Source organism: Kryptolebias marmoratus, linkage group LG3 (assembly GCF_001649575.2).
Source record: "Kryptolebias marmoratus isolate JLee-2015 linkage group LG3, ASM164957v2, whole genome shotgun sequence".
NCBI classification, from domain to species: Eukaryota; Metazoa; Chordata; class Actinopteri; order Cyprinodontiformes; family Rivulidae; genus Kryptolebias; species Kryptolebias marmoratus.
Genome location: NC_051432.1, coordinates 14,755,926 through 14,775,609, shown reverse-complemented (window position 1 = coordinate 14,775,609; position 19,684 = coordinate 14,755,926). Strand labels below are relative to the sequence as shown.

The 19,684-nt window shown below is 41.5% G+C and overlaps 2 protein-coding genes and 1 non-coding gene across 4 annotated transcripts; 1 reads left to right on the top strand and 2 right to left on the bottom strand.

Annotated features, from left to right (window-relative positions):
• Positions 1-634: 634 nt before the first annotated feature.
• Positions 635-11,474, top strand: sh3d19 (SH3 domain containing 19). 2 transcript variants are annotated; one of them, XM_017406746.3, is made up of 21 exons: positions 635-727; positions 4,849-4,888; positions 5,216-5,271; positions 5,402-5,441; positions 5,639-5,759; positions 6,031-6,178; positions 6,412-7,392; positions 7,543-7,656; positions 7,832-7,938; positions 8,281-8,321; positions 8,430-8,643; positions 8,711-8,779; positions 8,870-9,007; positions 9,108-9,180; positions 9,301-9,431; positions 9,537-9,598; positions 9,681-9,904; positions 10,338-10,372; positions 10,527-10,713; positions 11,016-11,101; positions 11,181-11,474. In XM_017406746.3, exons 1-21 carry the CDS (start codon positions 673-675, stop codon positions 11,289-11,291), a joined length of 3,033 nt encoding a protein of 1,010 aa, XP_017262235.1. In that variant the 5' UTR covers positions 635-672; the 3' UTR covers positions 11,292-11,474. The 2 variants fall into 2 exon arrangements, with proteins under 2 accessions (XP_017262235.1, XP_017262320.1); XM_017406831.3 differs by having other exon boundaries at positions 638-727; positions 5,216-5,256.
• Positions 11,475-12,418: 944 nt separating this feature from the next.
• On the bottom strand, positions 12,419-16,067 carry rps3a (ribosomal protein S3A). The gene is made up of 6 exons (XM_017412161.3): positions 15,941-16,067; positions 15,198-15,301; positions 14,484-14,671; positions 13,117-13,325; positions 12,889-12,998; positions 12,419-12,591 (listed from the first exon to the last, which is right to left on the bottom strand). Exons 1-6 carry the CDS (start codon positions 16,000-16,002, stop codon positions 12,464-12,466), a joined length of 801 nt encoding a protein of 266 aa, XP_017267650.1. The 5' UTR covers positions 16,003-16,067; the 3' UTR covers positions 12,419-12,463.
• On the bottom strand, positions 12,764-12,834 carry LOC112450299. Its single transcript, XR_003038869.1, has one exon. It is a non-coding gene; the product is annotated as a small nucleolar RNA SNORD73 (small nucleolar RNA).
• Positions 16,068-19,684: the final 3,617 nt, after the last annotated feature.

The following is a 19,684-nucleotide window of genomic DNA, read 5'->3' as shown; positions in this document are numbered from 1 at the left end:
TACTTAATTGTCCCAAAGCTTTGTGAAAAAAACACAGATTTACCACAATTTTCCTCTTATGATCCCAACCATGACATTACATGAAACATGTGCAAAGCAGGTCTTACATGTTGATTTCACATGAACACACATGTTTTTTACATGTGCAAGTCCATGGGATGTTTCAATAAGGGATCACCACATGGAATGACCAGAAATGTGTTTATTTACTCCACTCATCCATCCTTACAGGAAATAAATAAAAACACATTGACTTCACATGTGAGAATTACATGTTTTCACCTGTGAAAACGAGTTAAATTAACTTGTGAAACACACACAGTGAACGTGATTTTGAAACATTTTCAACATGCTGATCTAAGAAAAAAAAACAATAAATTCTTATTGTTTTTTAATGTATTTATTTGTTTAAATATGATTAATTAGTTAAAAGTTAGAGAGAGAGAGAGAGAACAGGGCAGGGTGGAAGGGGTTAAAGTGACTGATCGGTCCTGCTCTGACAGAGCACATTCCCTCACAGGCGCAGGGGTCCGCACAGTGAGCGGGACCACCTCCACCCACCCTCTGCTGCTGCCGGGCACCACCCTCTGACAGTCAGAGAGCAGAGGACGGCATGAAGAGACAGAGCTGTTGTTTTTTTATTTAATTCCTTCAGCATCACTTCAAATCCAGATGATGGCAGAAGACAGGAAGGACCAGAACCTGTGGGACAGAAGCCAGACAACAGGTAGCAGGTTCTGATGTAACAGACTGAAAACTTTCCCAGAGTTGTTAGAATCCCCCTAAAAGTTTGATGTTTTTTTGTTTTTTTTTTAGATCAAAACCGCATGCCGTAGTTTGCATGAAGTTTGTTTTTAACTCTGTGCCTTCGGGAACTCATGGAGGTAAAAACTGGCACGTCATTTACCGGATCTTAAGATGTGGGAACTAGTTTGTAGCTTAAAAGCACAATCAGTTTGTAACTGTGTGAAAATCTGTTGGTGGGGAGCTCAAATTCAAATCGTTCCCCAAAGTGTAAAAACATAATTAACTGCTCCAGTTATTTAAAACTCCTAACTGTACTGATTTAGTTTGACAAACCAGTTCTTTTGTTCTTGTGAGTGAACCGTGGGTCAGTTTGGGGATTTCAGCTCCAATCTTGACTTTTTAATTCTCAAACAATAATTTTGTTGGTTTCAATTTGTTTTGTTTTCCTTACAATCTGGCTAATGAGCACTAATGCTGTATTAGCTTTAGATCTCAGGTTTCACTTCCTCCTTGGTTTAGGTTTATATTGCCCGCAGGTGATAATGTTTTTACCTGTGTGTGTGTGTGTGTGTGTGTGTGTGTGTGTGTGTGTGTGTGTGTGTGTGTGTGTGTGTGAGTCCATGTGTTCCTGTGTGTGCTTGTGTGCCAAAATATCTCATGAACCATTGGGTGAATTTGAATGAAAGTAGCAGAGAGAAATCATTGAATGGACATCTATAACTGTTTACCTTTTGGAGTCAGTCCACTTCAAGATGGCAGCCACAGCTAAATGTCATGAGCCAACACGAGAATGGCTCCAACTCAGTCAATTTAACAGTTATTGAGCTAAAATTAGATTTGGTAGTAGCTGAGAGTCATCCTCAACTCCTACTTTGAGTGTGACATCTCGCAATATGTTATATTATTTTTTAAGGCTCGACCAAGACATCTACAGCTCTGTCATTTCTCAGCATCAGATGATCTGAGTCTAAAAGTCTGGCGTGAAAGGGAGCGGGTGACGTGCATTCCTCCAAGGAATGCCAGGCCTTTAATTCTTTAAGCTGCTTCTCTTTGCAGCACCTGGTGTGCAAACGGTGTGGCCTGCCCTCCCTGCTGTCACTGCGCCGGTTCAGACCCCCGTCAGCTGCCTGGGTGGGGATTCCTGAACGGACAGGCCCCCGTGTGACATTAATGTGCCGCTGCTGTGTGTGTGATTCTAATTGATGTAATTCAAATCCTCCTTTCAGAGTGATATGTGTGGGTCTGCGTCGGTTTCAGGCCCCGGCAGATTAGTCCGCACCGACGCCGTTAGTCTCCTCTGACTCCTGCTGGCGTTTCACTCACGGCATCTTGATCTGTCGGCTGCAAAGTGTTGCCACTTTTAAACAAAGGCGACGAGGATCTCAGCGTGTTTTGTCTGATAGGTAAAATGCAATCAGCTTTTCTTTCCCCCCCATTCCTGCTGAGCGACACTGTCGTCAAACCAGTCATCACAGCTGATCTGATTGCGACTTGGATCTGTTTTGTTTTCCCTTGTGCCTGGCAGAGTGTGTGACACATGGTGGCAGATCATTTTTCTTCCTTTCTTTTTGTTTGCAGCAGCTGCTCTGTGACTGCTGCTGCTGCTGCTGAGTAATGTCAGCACGTGTTGAAGGGGGAGAACAGCTGTGAAAAGAGACCAGCCCTGCAGATTTCAGCAGCTGAGTGTGTGTGCATGCGTGTCTTTTAGTAAAATATCTCACAAACCACTAGACAGATTTTAATGAAACTCTTTTGTATTAATCACTGGATGCACACCTGCAACTGAATAACTTCTGGGCTCAACTCAAATCAAGATGGCCACCACAACCAGTTGACCTAATCAAACACATAAATGGCTATAACTTTGGGAGCCAACACATTTATCGAGATTTCATTGTCGCCATTTAGCATGTTCCACCAAAATGTCCACAACTTTTCGAAAAAAGATGACCCTAATTTCAGTTTCCATAAGTTAAAGAACATGAACATGAACCAGAGAAGAACTTTAATCGGACCTCCTCCCTGAACTGATTACCTGTTCACGTTTTTAAAATCCTTTGGAAATTCTATCCCTGTAAGTAAAGCCTTTTGTCACTTTCATTTGATTTTAATAAGATTTGTTGTTGTTCAACTTGAGCTTGCCAAGCATCCAACCTGAGATTATTTTTCATGTTTACTTTATTTAACTCAAAAGGCTAAACATGTTTACCTTTCGATATCTCTCGAACTGTTGGCTTTAGTTCAGAGCAGCTCATGTGACTTTATGACTTATAGATATGCAAGTTGGTGCCTCTGACTTTATTGGTCAGTGTTATGTTAGGGACACCTTTGAGACCTGTGACTGATACCGGCTCTACTTCCTGAATGGTCACATTCCAGCTCAGCGGATTGGCCGAGTAAACACAAGCGCAGGGAAGACATGAAGGAAGGCCGTCCCTCTTCTCTGTTCTCGGTGTGGGTGTGTGTTGGTGCTGCTGCCTTCAGGTTCGTTTTGTCACACTCAGAGGGACCCGGACGGACAGATCCGGTTGGGAATTACTGTTTTTTTGCACGCTGAAGACTTTTCCTCCTTTTAAATCCATCCAGGTGGGAGAATCATAATATAGTTTTTATGAGTGATCTGTTGTTTGTTTAGGGTTACAATCTGTGCTCTAATGAGACTATAGCTGTCAGACAACCTACCTACAGGAAAGGGATTATGGTTTAGAGCTTTCTCATTGAGTGAAAGACCAGTTTTAGCCTTAGCATGCTGTTAAACTTTAATCAGGAACAATGTTGCTCTAACAGACAATAAACAACAGGTGTGACGTCATGGCATAAGGCTACAGGCGGTGACAATAATGTCATCTTCAACCTCTGCCTGCATTTTTCTCTTCAGAGCACACATAAAAACACATAAACCCTTTTTTATTTTACCTAACCAATGTGTTTAAAACATACTTTTCTTCCCTTTATTGTATATTCACGTAAATATGTCCTCAGGTCAAACATACATTACATTATGTGAATGTTTAAAATGTGCAACACACACGTCTAAAATGGTTCCTGAAAGCACACCGACAGGTTCGTCAAGACTTCCCAAACCGATCCCGTCGGTTCAGTCGATGCTGCTGAACTTCCAGTTTGAACAAGGAGTGGGAGAGTCAATCAAGTACAAAATGGATTCTGAATTAAACAAACTGATGGCTGTGTGCTGTGATTTTTACTCTGGCTGTGTTTCTTAGAGAGTGCGGGACTTGAGAAGTAGGTCAGGCATCTGACCTAAATAATCTGGAACACCTTAAAGTTAAGAAAACTACTGAATGAGCCACAACAGAATAAAAACATGTCACATGTCAGAGAAAAGAAGTCTTTAATTTGCTGTATTGTTTTTGGACAATAATGGCCAGCGTTCAACACTTTCTGGTATATTTCGATGCTCTTTGAATTGTATATTTGGTCCTATTTAAAAACTCAGGAAGTGACTCTTCGTGTTTACAATGACTGGCATTGTGCTTCTTCTTTATTCTTTTTTTAACTGCATAAAGTGACAATAATTACAGTGCGATGTGGGTAGAGAACGGAGGGGGAAAACAAAGAAGCAGACAGCAAGCAAAATATCAGAAACAAAATGTCTAGACATAAGTATATGTAGATTGAGAAGTCCACCATTGCAAGGACTGGTTGTTTTATATTGTAGTTTCCTTATATTGGCCTACATTGGATTGGAACAAGCTGATTTAAAGCCTTAAGCTAAAAGATTTGAGTTGGAGATGAACTGAAGCAAAGTTGCAGACTGGCACATGTTCATGTTTGTTTCAAGAAGAGACGCGCAGTTTGATTAAGGATTTATATGGTTACATATCCTCCATTATTCTGGCTCAGTAGAAGTTTAAACCACCAGAGGGGTGACATTTAGTCATTGAGCAGATGGTTTTATCTAGTGCAACTCTCAGGTGAGACAGAAAGTTTCCGTTTTAATACAAGTATGAATCTGAAACTTTACTTGAAAAGTAAAAAGCGTTACAAAGTGGCCAAATGTCATATGTCTCTTTAATAAAAAACAACTCTTTTTTTTTTTTTTTTTTTTTTTTCCCCCCCCATCTCTCTTTCTCTTCACAGATCCTGCTGAAAGAACCAAACTAGAACATTTCCACGTCAGGTAGGTCACTGTTAGCTGCTGTGGTGGTTCCAGCCTCGCAGCAGGGTGCTGCCGGCCCTTTTAACGCTCAGATCTGCTGATTGTGAAGTTGTGAATGAATGAAACAATGCAGAGATCTGGACAGACAGGAGGTCCACACAGAGACACGTGCACCACGCTGCTCGTTCATGCGGTGTCTGTAAAGGCCGACTAACCCGTTGTTGTGTTAATTGATTGTCTTGAATCATTAAAACTATCAGACGTGTGGCTGTATAAGCAGATAGAGATTTCTTTTGACTCTTAAAACACCAGCGCCCTAATAGGATTCATGTGGTGCTTTCTTTTCAGTCAGAAACCTCTGTCGTCTCTCCAAACTGCTACCAAACGAAGTGAGTTTGCTTTGGGTGAGATCTGAGAATGTTTATAATCATGAACAGCTTATATACATCAGGAAGTTATAACTTTAAATTTTTGTAACCTCAGTGTTTTGTCATTTTTGAAATAAAGACAATACTTTTTTTTTTCTTCTACCAGCAAGAACAAACTCTCAAGATAACAGCAGAAGAGAGAGGAGGTAAAGACTTTAACTCTTGTCTTATTTGCATCTTGACCATGTTATTTGCTCCTTATAGTGGTGTGGAAATGTCAGGTTTGTTTATGCGGCTGGCAGGACTCTGCTTTGCTCGCAGAACCTCTACAACGTTCGGGTTTAAGGTGGACTGGAAGTGGGTGAGTTCTGTCTCTCTGGTATTCACAGTGTTTGTCATTCAGGCGACCGGACATCACCGTCGTCTCGGGGGGACCTCTGGGTAGAAGCAGCTTGTTCTCAGGAGGCTCGGGGGTTTTTCCTCCTCAGTCGAGCTGGTCCGCCGGCATTCAGACCATCTCACAGGTAGATTTGAATGAAATGCTAGTGTTTAAATTAGCTGGTGGTTTAATTTACACAACAAAAACATCACTTATTTATATGAGTCATTATAAAGCTATGTTCACACTTTTAATTTAGTCTTAAATATGTGAAGTTTATCAACTGGAAGTGTAAAAATACAAACATAAACCCATAAAATATCCTCAGCAGACGCGTTAGGTGGAAATGCTACAATGCAAGACAAAATACGGTCTCTCTCTTTTTCATGACTCGGCCTCCGCCTTCCTATGATCAGGTGATTCAAGAAAAGACCCAGGAGGCTCATATTGTCAAGCCCACTGCAGCCCCCCGCCAGAGTACAAGCTGCACACAGACAGGCGCTGTTGGGAAAGAGACTGTTTCACGCTGTGGTGAAACTCCACCAACTGAGAGAAGTCCTGCTGGTGAGGCATCAGTCATCACCACAAACTATTTCATGTGATTCCTTGGGTGTATACGGGTAGAGTTTCCCTAGTAGGGTTATGGTAATCCTTAGTGTTTCAATAGGAGGCAATGAGTCACCCTCTCTTGGTTTTTAAAAGGTTTTTCTTTTTTCAAGCACTTTTAATAGTTAGCCAGTATAGCTTTTTTAAGTAGTAATTTTAAGTCTTCTAAACATCTTTTTTTTTTTGTCCAGGTAAAAAGCCCCTAAAGCCCCCAAGACCATTGTTGCCAAAAGCAGCAGAAAGAAAACCTGTAAGACTCGTAAAGACTCAAACAAAAACATCAGTTAGAATCCCCGAGGGCCAAAGTGACTCTAAATCTGATGTAAAGGAGCTTGAAAGGGCAGATTCCTCACACACGTGCACTCGATCTGTCACTGTCCACTGGAATATTCCTACAAGTCGCTGTTCTGTCACTGCCGCCGCCACTGAAACTACCTCGTCAAATTCTGCAAACAGCCAACCCCCCATTCCACGTCCTCGTACAAAACTGCGCAAGTTTGCCAAAGAAGAGGAGCCCGAAGTTCAGACTTTGGTCAAATTTGATGAAAACTGTGAAATACTCCAGTCTGATTCACAAGAGGTTTCCACTAATAGGTACTTGAAGGAATTACTGGAGGTCTTCAGTGAAAGTAACGTGTGTGAGAGAAGCACTCATACTGTTGACCAATCAGACGAGAACTCACAGGATGAAGATACAGTCGGAGAGATGAGCAACAATCACAGTCAGCAGAGTTTCCGGGCCAGGATCCAGGCTTTTGAGAGCCAGGCTGGTGCCGAAGGGGGAAATGAACCAAGTCTTCCACCCAGGAGGGCCTCCTACAAACCTTCAGTTGCTGCTAGACCTCCTGCAGCTTTTAAAGCTCAAAGTGTAGATGACGCCAGTCTAAATGCACCAGCTGCACAAAACCCTTTCACAAGCCCCAGACCTCCGCCCTCTTCGAAACCAGTGGGACAATCCATACGAGAGGAGCTGGAGGCTTTGCACAGCAAAGGGAACACACCGCACCGATCCCGCCCTCCTGTGCTGGCCAGATCGGACAGCGTCGAAGAAGAGGAGGAACCCATGCCTTCGGAGAAACCTTTCAGAGAACCACTGAAACCCAACCTGAATATAAACAACCACAACTCGGCCTCCATGTTCACGGACGATGAGCACGGGAACAACACGTTCAGTGAGTAGCATTCAGCTGGAATCGTGATACTTCCTCTAACATGTTTTATACATGGGATAAGGCAGTTTGTCTCATTCGGTTTGTTTATATCCACTTCACTGCTCTGATTCTGGTCGCTGTAACATGAAGACATGTCTACCTTTTGTTCAGATAACATCCCGGTCAAACCTCAATACAGTATGGATGGGAGTGGAAACTTCACCAACAAGCCAAGTGTAGGAAAAAGACCAACCACTATCAGGGTTCCCAGCAAGACGGGTTCAAGTGAGTCCAACATTTCTCGCATTAGTGAGAGTTTTCTTGGTTTTTGTACATATCCATAACAGAATTTGGGAGATTTCAGTCTCTTTGTTCCCACTTTCAGATCATTTTTACCAATTGTAAATTGGCCCACGTTGTTAAGATGATGTGCTAAAAGCAGATTTCTTTTCGATGTCAGACAACTTTCAGGACAGTGTTCCTACCCTTCCGGCTCGGAATCCTGTAGGATCTGTAAACACCCCAGGAAGCAACAAACAAGGCATCAAACACTCGCTGTCCCTTCAGGTAAGATTTGCTTCTCAGTGCAGCCACAAACCTCAATAAACTCGAATCATATCAGAGCTATCACTTTAGATTACAAAGTACATCAACATTTTTCCACCAAAGTTTAATTAAACAGTGTTTAATTAATATTTTAAGTCTTCATTGGGTTTGTTCTGTGACTTGAGAAGCTCAACTGCTTCACCTTCTCTTTTTTTTTTTTCCACAAACAAAGAAACTGTTGTTGCCCCATGAATGCTTTGCTTGTGAATGTTGTGCGCTTTGGTTACATTAGTGTCAGTGCTACACCCTCCTGCGACAAATTCCTCTTTTCTTTTTGGTGCTTAAAATGAAATTCTCTTGCAGAACTCTTACAATTTTGGCCCGCAGCCATCACTCCCACCTCGGTAAGGGGACAATCAGTCAGTAAAATTAAAGCACTACGTCACACAGATGCTCTAAAGATGGAACCTAACTCAAGTTTTTTTTTGGGGGGGGACGGTTTTGTACTTCAGAAATCCCAGTATGAACAAATCCCTCCCACCTCGCCCTCCTCCAGCCAAAACAGGCCCAGGAAGGCCTCTTCCACCGAACCTCCAGGCTGTGGGTCGATCCCAGTCAACGCCACAGCAAGCGTCACCTAAATACCTGTCGCAGAAGCCCTCCAAGAAGGGACTCCTCTTACCTCCAAGACCCTCTCCAGGCCACCGTCTCTACAACAAATATATTGTGAGAAGCAGAGCTGAGTTATATTTCTAAATCTTGAGCATCCGTTAACATCTATTTCTCTTACCAGCTTCCACTTCCTCACGGGATCGCAACCTCTGACTTTGATGGGAGTAATACAGGGGAGTTGTCATTGCAGGTGACGAAAACGACCCGCACGGCGTGGCACTTCTTCCCTTGCCCCTGAACAGCTATACTTGATGGGTTTTTTTGTTGGTATTTGCAACAGAAAAATGAAGTTCTCCTGCTGCTGGAAGAGATTAACCGCAGTGAATTTGAGTGCCAAGTCGGAGAAGACAGAGGGAGAGTGAAGAAGTCTCGGATGACCGTCATAACTCCTCTTGAGTCAGACGACTACTCCTCACAGGTGCATTATTCTTTATTTAGGAGTGATTTGGATCTTCTGTATTTTCGTGCTCAGTGAGCTCTGACAAACAGTAGATAAACCTTTTGCTTTTTCTCTTCAGGACGCCGGCGCTACTGCTTCTGGTGGAGACGGTTCTGGACTGAAAGTTCAAGCGTTGTATGACTTCTTCCCGGGTAATGGATCCGGTTCTTTGAAACTGCTTTCAGAAAATAATCATGTAGAAACAATGTATTGGTGCTAGATAAAAAAAAATAGGGTGGGTATTGTTTGAGATATGTTTGGTTTTCCTCCAGAGAGTTCAGAGGAGCTGACTTTTAGAGAAGGAGATGTTGTGACAGAGGTGGAGCAGATGGACAACCAGTGGTACAGAGGTACCTTGAATGGATCCACTGGTTTCTTTCCCATCAATTACGTCGAAGTCTTGGTGAGTTTCGACAAATTACCCATCTGTTTCTTGGAAATTCTGTCTGACGTAAGTCCAAATCAATGAATGAAGAAAGTTCATGGCTATTTTCTTGTTCCTAATTAGTCAAGCTCACCGAAAGTGCTTCCTGAAAAAAAGAAACCGAAGCCAAAATCGGCACCTGTCAGGTACTTTTTTCACGGCTTTTAAAAACCTTTGCGTCGGCCTTCGCAAACAACCCTAATCGGCTGTTTGAAACATCCCTTTAAGTGGCCCGAGATGTGAGGCGAGGTTCGACTTCGAGGGCGAGCACAGCGATGAGCTGTCGTTCTCCGAGGGCGATGTGATCCAGCTGAAGGCGTATGTGGGGGAGGACTGGGTTCGGGGACAGATTGGCCACTCCGTCGGCATCTTCCCCCTTAACTTCGTGGACGTCATTGAAGATCTGCCTCCGCCTCCAAGTCAGCAGCAGTCCGGCAGGGTGGCGCTGCCTGGTAAGAACATTTAAAAACAAGCTACCCCTATATCTTTGATTTTTTTTTTAAGCCACATTGAAACACATCTTCAATGTACTAAATGTGATCATCGATCCTATCCTTGACCTTTATCAGAACAACCGGTGTTCAACAGAATACTTTATTCACAGCTTTCCTTTTTGCTAATGGGACCTCTCCCTGTATGGCATGTCAGGAATTTGTCCCTCTGTTTCTGTTTCATTAAAGCTCTGTTTACTAAAGTCCCGTCCGCAGGGAGGAGCTCATGAATGCATATAGCAGGTCAAGAACTCCCGCAACTCCTCCATATTTGATCTAAAATAAAAGCAACAAGTGCTTAAAAACCCATAATTCATCAGTTTGCTGATAACAAAGTGCACCCATCTATTCATTTGGCCTTTTTTTTCATTTTATTCCACTGATATTTTCACAGGCATGGCTGCTCCTGAAGCTGCTAAACCTGCTCAGGTAACCAATGTTTACGGAAGCAGAAACACCAACAGAGATGATGCTGGTCACGTAGCTGAGCCAGTACATTGTGTTTTGCTTGCAGAATACTCCCACATTTTTCCTTTTTATTATCTTCTCATATGTAACATCCTCTCTCTCTCTCTCTTTGCAGGCGCCCAAGTCCAGCGTGGAATGGGCAGTGGCTCTGTACGATTACACCGCAAAGTCAGACGACGAAGTTTCCTTTCAGCAGGGCGACAGAATCCTGGTCACCAAGCATTTAAATGAGGACTGGAGCTCTGGTAGGCTGAACAGCAGAGAGGGCATGTTCCCCAGGGCTTTCATCGAGACCAACACAGGTACTAAGATGCATCCTGGCGTTAATGAGGTTTTATAGCCGTCCTAACTACTTGAGCTTGGCCTCTTGCACACCTACATGTGACCAATAACAAACTCGATCAAGTTCTGGTAACGCTAATTCATCTACAAAGCATCCTCTGTGTCTGACCTTTACTCTCTGACTGTCTGATGTTCTGGCAACTGCCTGATAACAACATTGCTCCAGTTATGATGCCAATGCTTTTGCTCTCTGGAGGAAAGGAACATGTCCTCATTTCAAAAGGTAAAAACTAACCAGTTCTTCCAATGCCTGCTTCATCAGGAGAGACGACTAACCAGCAGGACGGAAGAAGAGCCAGGGCTCTGTATAGCTTTGAATCAAACTGCGATGAGGAACTCACATTCCAGGTAAACTCATGTTTCCTTCAGTAATAAAAAAGCATCGACTGAAAGAATCAAGTTGTGATATTATTTTTTTCTTGCACAGGTTGGAGATATTATTACCAATCTGGAGTCCATTGATGACGAATGGTTTCTGGGGGAACTGGGGGAAAACCGGGCCCTGGTTCCTAAGAACTATGTGCAAGTGCTGGAATAAGATTACGTTATGTGCGAGGCCGCTGCCCTCAGCGCGAGAAAGGGACATTTGGAAGGGAACAAGTAAAATTTGGGGCACCTTTAACTTAAAACACAGTATTTTATTTAGTGCAATGTTTCTCTATTGCTTTTAATCTGTTTACTGCAGTTTGTGAGCTATCATAAATAAAGATGTTTGGCAATATTGGTTTACTTATTTACTATGGATTCAACTGGGTATTTCCACCATCTACTGGGTTGTCTCCTTTTCCTTCCAATCCATCAAATAATCTCAATTATGGGTTTTCAAAGTATGTGAAATGCCCCAAAAATGTCAGCTTCTGGTTCACCAATTAAAGATTATCCCTTAGGAGGCTAATGGCCAAAATAATTGGACATATCAGCAGTATTTATAATTCAGTATAAATACACATTTTCTTCTTATTGAACACTGTAAACATGAACATTGTTGCATGAGGGGCTGTTATGTACACGATAGTTAAGGTTAAACATGAATATTATCAGCTTATTAGCAGGGTTTTCCTACATTTCACTTAAATTTCAGATTACTTGTTTGTTTTTGCCCACCCTCTTCCAAGGGTCAAATTAAAGAGCAAGGGCCATCACTTCTGTAATTGTTGCTTGTTTGACATGACATTATGGTCTGCAAAAGGTTTATAGCTTCTGTACAGTAAAACTTATACAACAAAAACAAATGCTTTAAGGCTGGGCCAGCTTATTTCTTACAAAATGAAATGTAGGAAACATTCGGTTAAATGTCTGCACTAGTTACAGGTTCATGTGTTCATTTCACATATAGCTCCCTTTCAAACTGTCAGAGTTGTTAAAACTCAAGACCTAATAAACCATATAGTGACACAGTCAATGTCCACTTCAAATATATAGAAAATGTGAAGCTTGTTGACCTTCAGATTCCTTTTAGAAACCTGGAAGACTGAAGTAACATGTTTTGCTGTACTTATTCAGACCTAGAAAATAAAGCAAATTCTTTTCTTCTGGATCACATAGACAACTTCCAACACAAAATAGTGTCTAAATAATAACACAGCCTTCCTGTTGTGTCTTTGAAAAACCTCCATGCATTAAATGCAGTTTTATCACGAGTACACAAGACAGAAACCAAGTGGAGTTTGTTGGTCATTTACATTTTTTATTAAATCTGTTGGGATGTTTTTAGACAGTCTCCTGGATGGGGGGCTCATAGCCGTCAGCTCTCTCCACCTTGGCTCCAGTGTCATCACCAGATGCCTTAGCAGCGGTGCCGGTACCACCCTCACCATGGAGCTCCATCAGTTTGCCCACTGGAACGAAGGACGGCAGAATTTAAACTAATACCCAAAACTGACACAAGATGTTATTTAAAAAAATAAAAAAGTGATATCACTTTTTATTCACCTAAAACAAGTAAATAAAAAGACCAATCAAACCTGTTACTTTGCCAAATTACTTAAATGACCTTCTGTTACAAGGAGGAACATCAGTTGATCTCAATGGGTAGTAATCAGGTGATCATTTGGGACCGAAACAGTTTGTCATCATGCGTTCCCCCAAACAACGTTTCCCTCTTTCACACAGAGCCACGGGCATGTATCACTTACATTCAAACTTGGGCTTCTTAAGCATCTTGACCTTGCGGACGTAGACATCATGCAGAGGGTAGATGGACTGACAGGCCTTCTCGATGTCTTTGCCAACGCTGTCAGGGATCCTGGAACACAGAGCCACAAGCAGATTATTGGACAGAGCAAGCAGCTGAACAGCCTGGAATAAATTCCTCATGAGTTGTCTCTGCTGGGGAAACATCTCGAGAGCAGAATGACACTTACAGCTTGTTCACCACTTCCTTCAGGTCGTTGGTCTGAACCTCACGGGTCATGATTTCCATCATCTTCTTGCGGATCTGACGGACCTGCTGGTGCTGGGCGTAGGAGGTCTTTCTGATCTGGTTGGTGCGCTTCTTTGTGAACCCCACGCAGAAAAGACGAAGGAGGTATCCATCTGTTGTCTTGACGTCCACGTGGGCTTCAATCATGGTCTAAACGAAAGATTAAAAATGGTACTTTCAGTCTCTGGACCGGATAAATAATGAAACATTTTCTACTCAAACTGTACACTCGTTTAATATTGTTTTGTTTGGGTGATGATGACAAAAACAGTCTTTCGTAAATCAGAACTTCACTCATAGCAACTCTTCATCCAGAAATCCAAAGAAACCAGCAATCAGTTGCTTTGTGAGGTTACGGCAGGATCCAAATACAATCTAATCCTTATCTTCTTCAATACGGATCTCCACAGAAAAGGATAGCTGCATGACAGCATCTAATCAAACAGCTAAACAAATCTGAGTTCTGCTAAAGTTAACAGAATGCAGCCAAAACGTTTTACTTTGGATTTGCAAACACACATTTGTCGCAGATGAACTCTGCTGCAACTGGACAGTAAACTCGTTCGTATAGTGACGTACAGCCAAACCAGTCCGACGTGAAAAGGTGAAGTCATGTGGACTTCACTTTAGCTTGCTCACTTTAAAATAAATTAAAAAAAAAAACAATTTCATGACAGAATTGCAGCATGGAAGTGGCACATTTTATGATTGCTTTTGCCTTAATTAAACACATTTTCCTCACTCCTCATTGTATCTTCTGTTATCTAAACCAGGGCATCAAAACTGTTGGATTGACCAAATATATTATTAGCAGCAAAACACGAGTGTAGGGAAATTACAACCTTCGGTTTACTTAAGTTCAAGGAGTCTTTTGTGATATTGCTATGACAAATTTTCAATATATTGAGAAGATTTAATTTTAAGCTTCTCTTTAAACAGCCTACATCGACTCTTATAACGCTCAATCAGCAGTTTACACATTCTCCTTCATACCAGCTCAGGCTGTTGACACCTAAACTGTAAATCACCTCACTTCAATATTTAAACAACCTTTCAATCAAAACCCCACTCGAAACGTGCACTGCCACAGTTTCCAGGGCCCAAGTCAGCACAGAAACATAGGTGTACTCTGTATTAATGCTCAAATTCGGCTCTCAAAGAAGTATACTGTCACAATAATGAGAACCAGTATTGCATTTTGACAGCTTACACCTATTATGTACTTAAAAATCAAATTAAGGATTTGTCTCTCAAACAACAAAGTGGCTTCAGTAAACTTTCCATCATTTCTAAAAAAAGGATTGTTACCTGCCACTTCTTGACCATGGAGCACATCTTGTCACGGGTGAGGTCCATGCCGTGGAAGTTGGTGAGGCAGTTCTTGCCTTGTACATCTTCAGTGATGAGCTTGAACTTGCGGAAGGCCACCTCGTCGTTCTGCAGATCAGCGAGGCTCACCTCAAACACGCGGCCCTTAAGACCGTCAGAGGCAATTCCTGAAAGGTGCAATTGAAATCAAGCCCGAAAGAGGTTAGGAGGAAAAAAAAATCATTGTGGGAACAGTAAGTACTATTAAAAAGATAATTGTAGAAATCCTTCCAATTCCCTACACTTAACTTTTGCTAACTGCCATGAGCATCCAAAATGTAACATTATCAGGGAAGAACAAAAGACTAGAAGGGAAAACAGCTATATAAATGCTGGCAAATATAAAAGATGTGAATTGGTATACCCAATTTTTATCTTAAACATTATACCCAAAAAGGTGATTTTGCACTGCACAAATTAATCATGTTGTGCATTTGAGCACTACTCTATGAAAGCTGTCTAATGTTCAGGCATCTGCCCAACCTCATCCTTTGAGCTTATGAGGGACTCCTGTAAGTGTCAGCCACAAGTCATTTAGATTTCCTGCTCGTCAATTACAAATTTAATTATGGGTGATAACTGTCTTTATTTAATGTACAGCAGCTAGCTTTACATGGAAGTACATTTTTAGCTTCAAACACTAAGCAGACTTACTGGTTCCCTGAGTCCTGGTGACCAAGGTTTTGCCAATATTGCGGATGTTGAACATGGCTGGTGCCTTAACATCATACCAGTCCTTCTTAGAGAAAGGGTCCACACTGCAAGAAACAAGAGGCATACATTTTAAACAAACACTGTATAACAAAAACTCAAGAACATGTGCAACCACTTGTCAGCCTGCAGTGCTAAAATCAAGCTAACTCAGTATCAAATATAGAACATGTACTTAGCTTAGCACGCAATATATCCACATTTAAAAATATATCTCAATTAAGGCTGAACTACAAACACGGGGTATTTCGTTTCCTTTGAACAGATTTATTAATCATTTAACGTAAGGCTAAAAAAGTGGAGTTTGAGCTTCACACACAGGTTAAGCCGACTATCGTGCTAAGGGTTAGCGGCTACATTAGCTCAAATTACTCTTTGGCATCAACTGTGAGCGCAAACTCAACACTAGGTACTCACTTTCACCATACTTATAATCATCTCTGTAAAAGCTGCAAGTCTGGTCACATATATTTCGTTTTGAAAGCAGCGTTACAGAGCACAGCACAGAAACAGAGCAGGTCGCCACTCCATCCAGCGCCACAGAGGCCGGCGACGGGAAGGCTAGCACCGACCCTGTAACAATCTGCCTAATATCAGCTTCATCCTTCATTTCTCTTTAATCCGAAGAACAGCAGTGAAAAACCCAAGACCCGATTCACATAACGGTGTGAGAATTTCCGACTTACATCTTCTTTTTGGCACCTTTTTTGCCGCCTTTGGTCAGCCTCTTATTCTTGCCGACTGCCATGTTGGCTACAGGGAGTGAAAGAGGAGGAAACAGGAAGTCTCGCGAGAGTTAAAGAAACCGAGAGGAAACGTTTTCCTCTCAAACTTCTGGCGCCCTCTGCTGGTAAGAAGCTAAATCACTCAAATCAGTCTGATCGAGTAAATATTCCCAATAATATTATGAAGTTTGTTGTGGAATCAGTACTGTTTAAAGAAAAGAATAAAACTGAATAAAACCTGAATAAAACTGCATTTATTATTATTTTTATTATAGTTGTTGTTAAAGCAAATAGAATCACAACATGAACACACACAAGAAGAGTTCAAGAACCATCCCAAATTATTTTGCTTGCAAGAAATCAGACTTTAGTGATCTTTTTATGTTATCATCATCAATAGTTCTTCAAGCTTTCTGAAGGTCTTTCAAACATTTATTTAAATATTTTTGTCTTTGGCTGCTTTTTCACTTGTTTTGACTAAAGAAAGTGGACAAAAAAACAAAAAACAAAAACATAAAAAAACCTGAGGCATAATAAACACCAGCATCACCAAATTTTCAGCTAATAGCTCTTCGAAAACCACCATATTGATGCTAATACACTGTTTTCTGTGTTTTTTTTTTCTGTGTTTTTCTTAGATTCTATTAAAGAAATGGGAAATAAAATGCATCTTTGTGACTGGCTGCTAGTAATAAAGCGCCTAAGGATCCAGTTTAAAATTGTTTCTTTATTTTGTCTGTTATGTGTTAAAACAACTCTGATTAATCACTTAGGTTTAGATACTTTTTGTGTCAGAATAATTCATAGGTCAGTGGTCAGGCACTGGAATGAAAATGAGTGAAAAAGCAGCCAAAGTCCAAAGAAAACCTCTGAAAAACCTTCAAGAAGTTTGACAAACTGTCCTTAAAGACAACTTTAAGGTTTGGCTCCTTAAAAGCAAAATAAGAAATGAGGGATGACTCATACTCATTTATAGAAAGCAGTAAGTTGAATACTGTAAACTCACTATCCAACTTACTGCTTTCTATAAATGCCAAGTGAAGCACAAAATTAAATGTTAATGCTTAGAGTTAAATATATAATTGACACAAAAGAGCACCATTTTTTCATGTAATTTTGTCACCCTAATTCCTTAACAGGAATAACTCGTCTTTTTGTGCAAACAAGTCATGCAGGGGTGTAGCCTGTCTCCACCCACACTGGTTTTGTAACAATAACAAATAAAGTTTTGTTGGTAATGGCCATTTTAGGGTAATAAAGCAAACACAACACCATGCATCATTTCTGTCCAATGTTTTGAAGATGATGCTATTATTTTATGCAACGAATCAAATGGAGGATATAGCTGGTGGTTACGTTAATACAAATTTTATATATTAAATAAAAATACAAAAGCTAAATAATTAAGTGTGTTAGGGTTAGGGTTATCATTTTATTCCCCAATGTTGTTATAAATCTAACTGAAAGTTAATAAGTACCCTGGTGTTAGAGGCCCAAGTTCATATGATCTAAATAAAGCACATTTGTCATTTAAAGGTTGGTATAACCTTTACATATAACCCATTGTGATGTTTAATTTAAGAAAGTCCACCTTTGGGCACAGTGAGTGAGTAAGTCTGCTGATTCCAGGTCGTTAAATCAAAGACAAAGCCTGCGCCTCACGGGTGGCGCTGCTGGCTTCCATGACTCCCAGGGTCCTCCGAGGGAACAGCCTCAGCTTTTTACTGGGAGGTCAGAGGGAACGGTGACGCCAGCTGCCTCTGTGGCAACACTCATAGCTGCTCATCCACCCTGTGTGTGTGTGTGTGTGTGTGTGTGTGTGTGTGTGTGTGGGTGGGGGGATCTGAAGTCACACACACAGGAAGACAGATTTAGAGCATTTATTATCACCGTCCAAACTGAGTTTGATTAGGATTTCACTCGCGCGATTACAGACATGAGTGAAAGCGAGACCCCTCATTACTGCAGCTCGAGAAGCGCCTCACATGTCCTGGGCTGTGGTGATGGAGAGAATATAAAAAGGCAAGCAAAGCAGAGCTGTCGCCTTGCATTAACGTTTGGCCTCTGGTGCCTCAAGATGCCAACATCTCTCAGTGGGCTGCGATAAGTTTCTCTGTGGTATCATCATTAAACACATTATACAATGGCAGATCTTTCTGCTTGTTTTCTAAGGGGTGATTTATATGTTCAGTTGTTGAATAAAAGATTTGATCAAACTGATACCACAGACCAAAAGCATGCATGTAAGGTTAAACAGTAACTCTAAATTGTCCCTAGGTGTGAGTGGGAGCGTGAATGGTTGCTTGCCCGGTAATACAAGATGTACTGTCGAGGTGTGGCTTTATGTTAAAACTTGTTCAGCATCTTAACCAAACGGGCAACACTGACATTACTAATAACGTTTAACTGAAAAGTACAGAAAAGGAAACATCACATACCCTAGCTAGCTTTCAACAAAATGATCCATGTGCTTAGCAAAGTTAGTTAAATCCCAATGAGGTTATGGAAAGCTTTCTGCACTGAACACAAAAATAAAGACTTTTATTTGAATTCCACTCCTTGCGTTTCATTTGTGTGATGGGAGAACTTATACATTATATATTTCTTTTAACCTGTCACTGTCAGTTGGTGCTTCAAGCAGCAGTGCTCCAGGAGTCTGTACAGAGACGGTACACCACAACTCGGTTGATGCTCCAGGCTGTGCACGTTGTTATCGCTTGCAGCCAAAAGATGAAGGCGGATGATGTGGTTTTTGCCCGCGTCTGTGTCTGTATGTCTGTTACCGCAACGTCTTGTGAAACCCTGGACAGATTTTAATCAAACTTGCAGAAAGATTTCACTGTATGTACGTTCGTACATACGAAAATGGCTGCAAGCTCAGTCTATTTTAGAGACACTGAGCTGAACTCTGATATGGTAGTAGCTGAGAGTCATTCACAACACTGATTGCAACATAGCATGAGACAGTGCATAAGGTTAGTTTTAAGGTTTGACATAAAAGGTCGCAACTTCTGTCGTTACTCAACATAGAAGGATTTTTGTCTGTTTCTCTACCATGAAAGGTGGCGGGCGATAAACAATTCTTCATGGCATGCTAGGACTTTAATCCAAGCACACATATATATTTTAAATAGTTATTTTATAGATTTTGTTTGCTTTTTAACAATTTCATCTGTGCATTTATTCAGTTGAGTTTAAAATTGGTTCTTTAACAGTATAAGTCAACTCTATCTATCTATCTATCTATCTATCTATCTATCTATCTATCTATCTATCTATCTATCCATCCATTCTTTGGTCTTAGTTACAGTCAGGACAGGAGTTATTATTGTAATTTTTAGTTGTTTTTTTTTGGTTAACTGTGTGTTGTATCCGCGACCCGGAAGCGAGGGGTATAGAAAATGGATGGATGTGTGTTGTACTTCTTTTCAAGGTCACAGTGGTAGGTGACAGAGGTGCGCTCAGCCTATTGCCGCCTGCATCGTTAATGAAGGGGTGTACCGTGGCTGTGTTTGAAAGGTAACCCGAAGGAAGCAGCAGATGTTCCGCTCTTGAGGTAAAACACTACCGCAGTGAATGAATTTACATAGAAGAGACGATTAATTGTTACCAGAACCCCCCATCCCCCCCGGCGCGTCGTCCTCAACATCCACCTGAGCGGCTCACCTGCCACAGAGCGGAGCAGACTCCGCTCCCCACTGCGCA

Bases quoted from the DNA above. Each gene is read 5' to 3' on its own strand.
- sh3d19 (XM_017406746.3), top strand. From the start codon at position 673: ATGATGGCAGAAGACAGGAAGGACCAGAACCTGTGGGACAGAAGCCAG. The intron at 4,889-5,215 runs GTAGGTCACTGT...CTTTCTTTTCAG, and splicing joins CTAGAACATTTCCACGTCAG to TCAGAAACCTCTGTCGTCTC. The intron at 5,272-5,401 runs GTGAGATCTGAG...TTCTTCTACCAG, and splicing joins ACGAAGTGAGTTTGCTTTGG to CAAGAACAAACTCTCAAGAT.
- rps3a (XM_017412161.3), bottom strand. From the start codon at position 16,002: ATGGCAGTCGGCAAGAATAAGAGGCTGACCAAAGGCGGCAAAAAAGGT. The intron at 15,302-15,940 runs GTAAGTCGGAAA...TGTTTCTTGCAG, and splicing joins AAAGGTGCCAAAAAGAAGAT to TGTGGACCCTTTCTCTAAGA. The intron at 12,999-13,116 runs GTAAGTGTCATT...TCTGTGTTCCAG, and splicing joins AAGGAAGTGGTGAACAAGCT to GATCCCTGACAGCGTTGGCA.